This window comes from Aplysia californica, unplaced genomic scaffold, assembly GCF_000002075.1.
Source record: "Aplysia californica isolate F4 #8 unplaced genomic scaffold, AplCal3.0 scaffold00315, whole genome shotgun sequence".
NCBI classification, from domain to species: domain Eukaryota; kingdom Metazoa; phylum Mollusca; class Gastropoda; order Aplysiida; family Aplysiidae; genus Aplysia; species Aplysia californica.
This window is the reverse complement of record NW_004797585.1, coordinates 667,972-668,722: the sequence shown is the minus strand read 5'-3', so window position 1 is coordinate 668,722 and position 751 is coordinate 667,972. Positions and strand designations below refer to the sequence as shown.

The window sequence follows — 751 nt, the reverse complement described above, 5'->3', positions numbered from 1 at the left end:
AACGAGCAGCGATGTCTGCAGCGACAAGAACATCAGCATGGACAACAGCAGCGACGCTCAGTGCTGTCACATAAGATTAGATTGATAATGAAAATAATTATTATGTTCTGAAGGAAATTACCTTTTTTGTCAGCCGATGGATTTTCTCCAGCCCAAACCAGAAGTTTCCAGACAGGTCTCCGAACCCATTTTTGTAGTCCACCCAGCCCCGGAAAAAGTCCACGTCGGCCGAGGTACGTCTCTGTAGACATGACAGAACATTATGAAACTTTCTGAGGTCTGTTATCATGAAATATGCTAATTAAACCACTCTATTTGGGGGAAATCAACTTGATCTTGTAAAGATTATAATGAGACTTTTGATTTCTTTAAAAATAATTAATTATACTTTTTCAACGTTATTAAAATGTATAACCTTTGGTCTCCAGGCACACATAAAGTTTTATTTATTGTTGTGAAATTACGGCAAATCTTCCTTCCAGTGTGTCCTGTGGTGGTATTTTTAAAAACACAATGCTATAGTTTAGGGTATGCGATACGATTCTCTAATTTAGTATTACTGAAATGGCAGAAACTTTTTAGAAATACAACCATATGTGAGACCTCTTGGGGAAATCAGGCGCTCGTCAAAATAGTACAACCATATGTGAGACATCTTGGGGAAATCAGGCGCTCGTCAAAATAGTACAACCATATGTGAGACATCTTGGGGAAATCAGGCGCTCGTCAAAATAGTACAACCATATGTGAG

At 38.5% G+C, this 751-nt stretch overlaps 1 protein-coding gene across 1 annotated transcript in view; it reads right to left on the bottom strand.

Moving 5' to 3' along the window:
* The window catches only part of LOC101857958 (ficolin-1), a 3,350-nt gene that overhangs the window by 1,267 nt on the left and 1,332 nt on the right, over nucleotides 1-751 (bottom strand). The window contains exon 2 of the mRNA XM_013084750.2: nucleotides 122-241. Within this exon, the coding sequence (XP_012940204.1) occupies nucleotides 122-241 (120 nt within the window). The remainder of the gene's footprint in view (nucleotides 1-121; nucleotides 242-751) is intronic.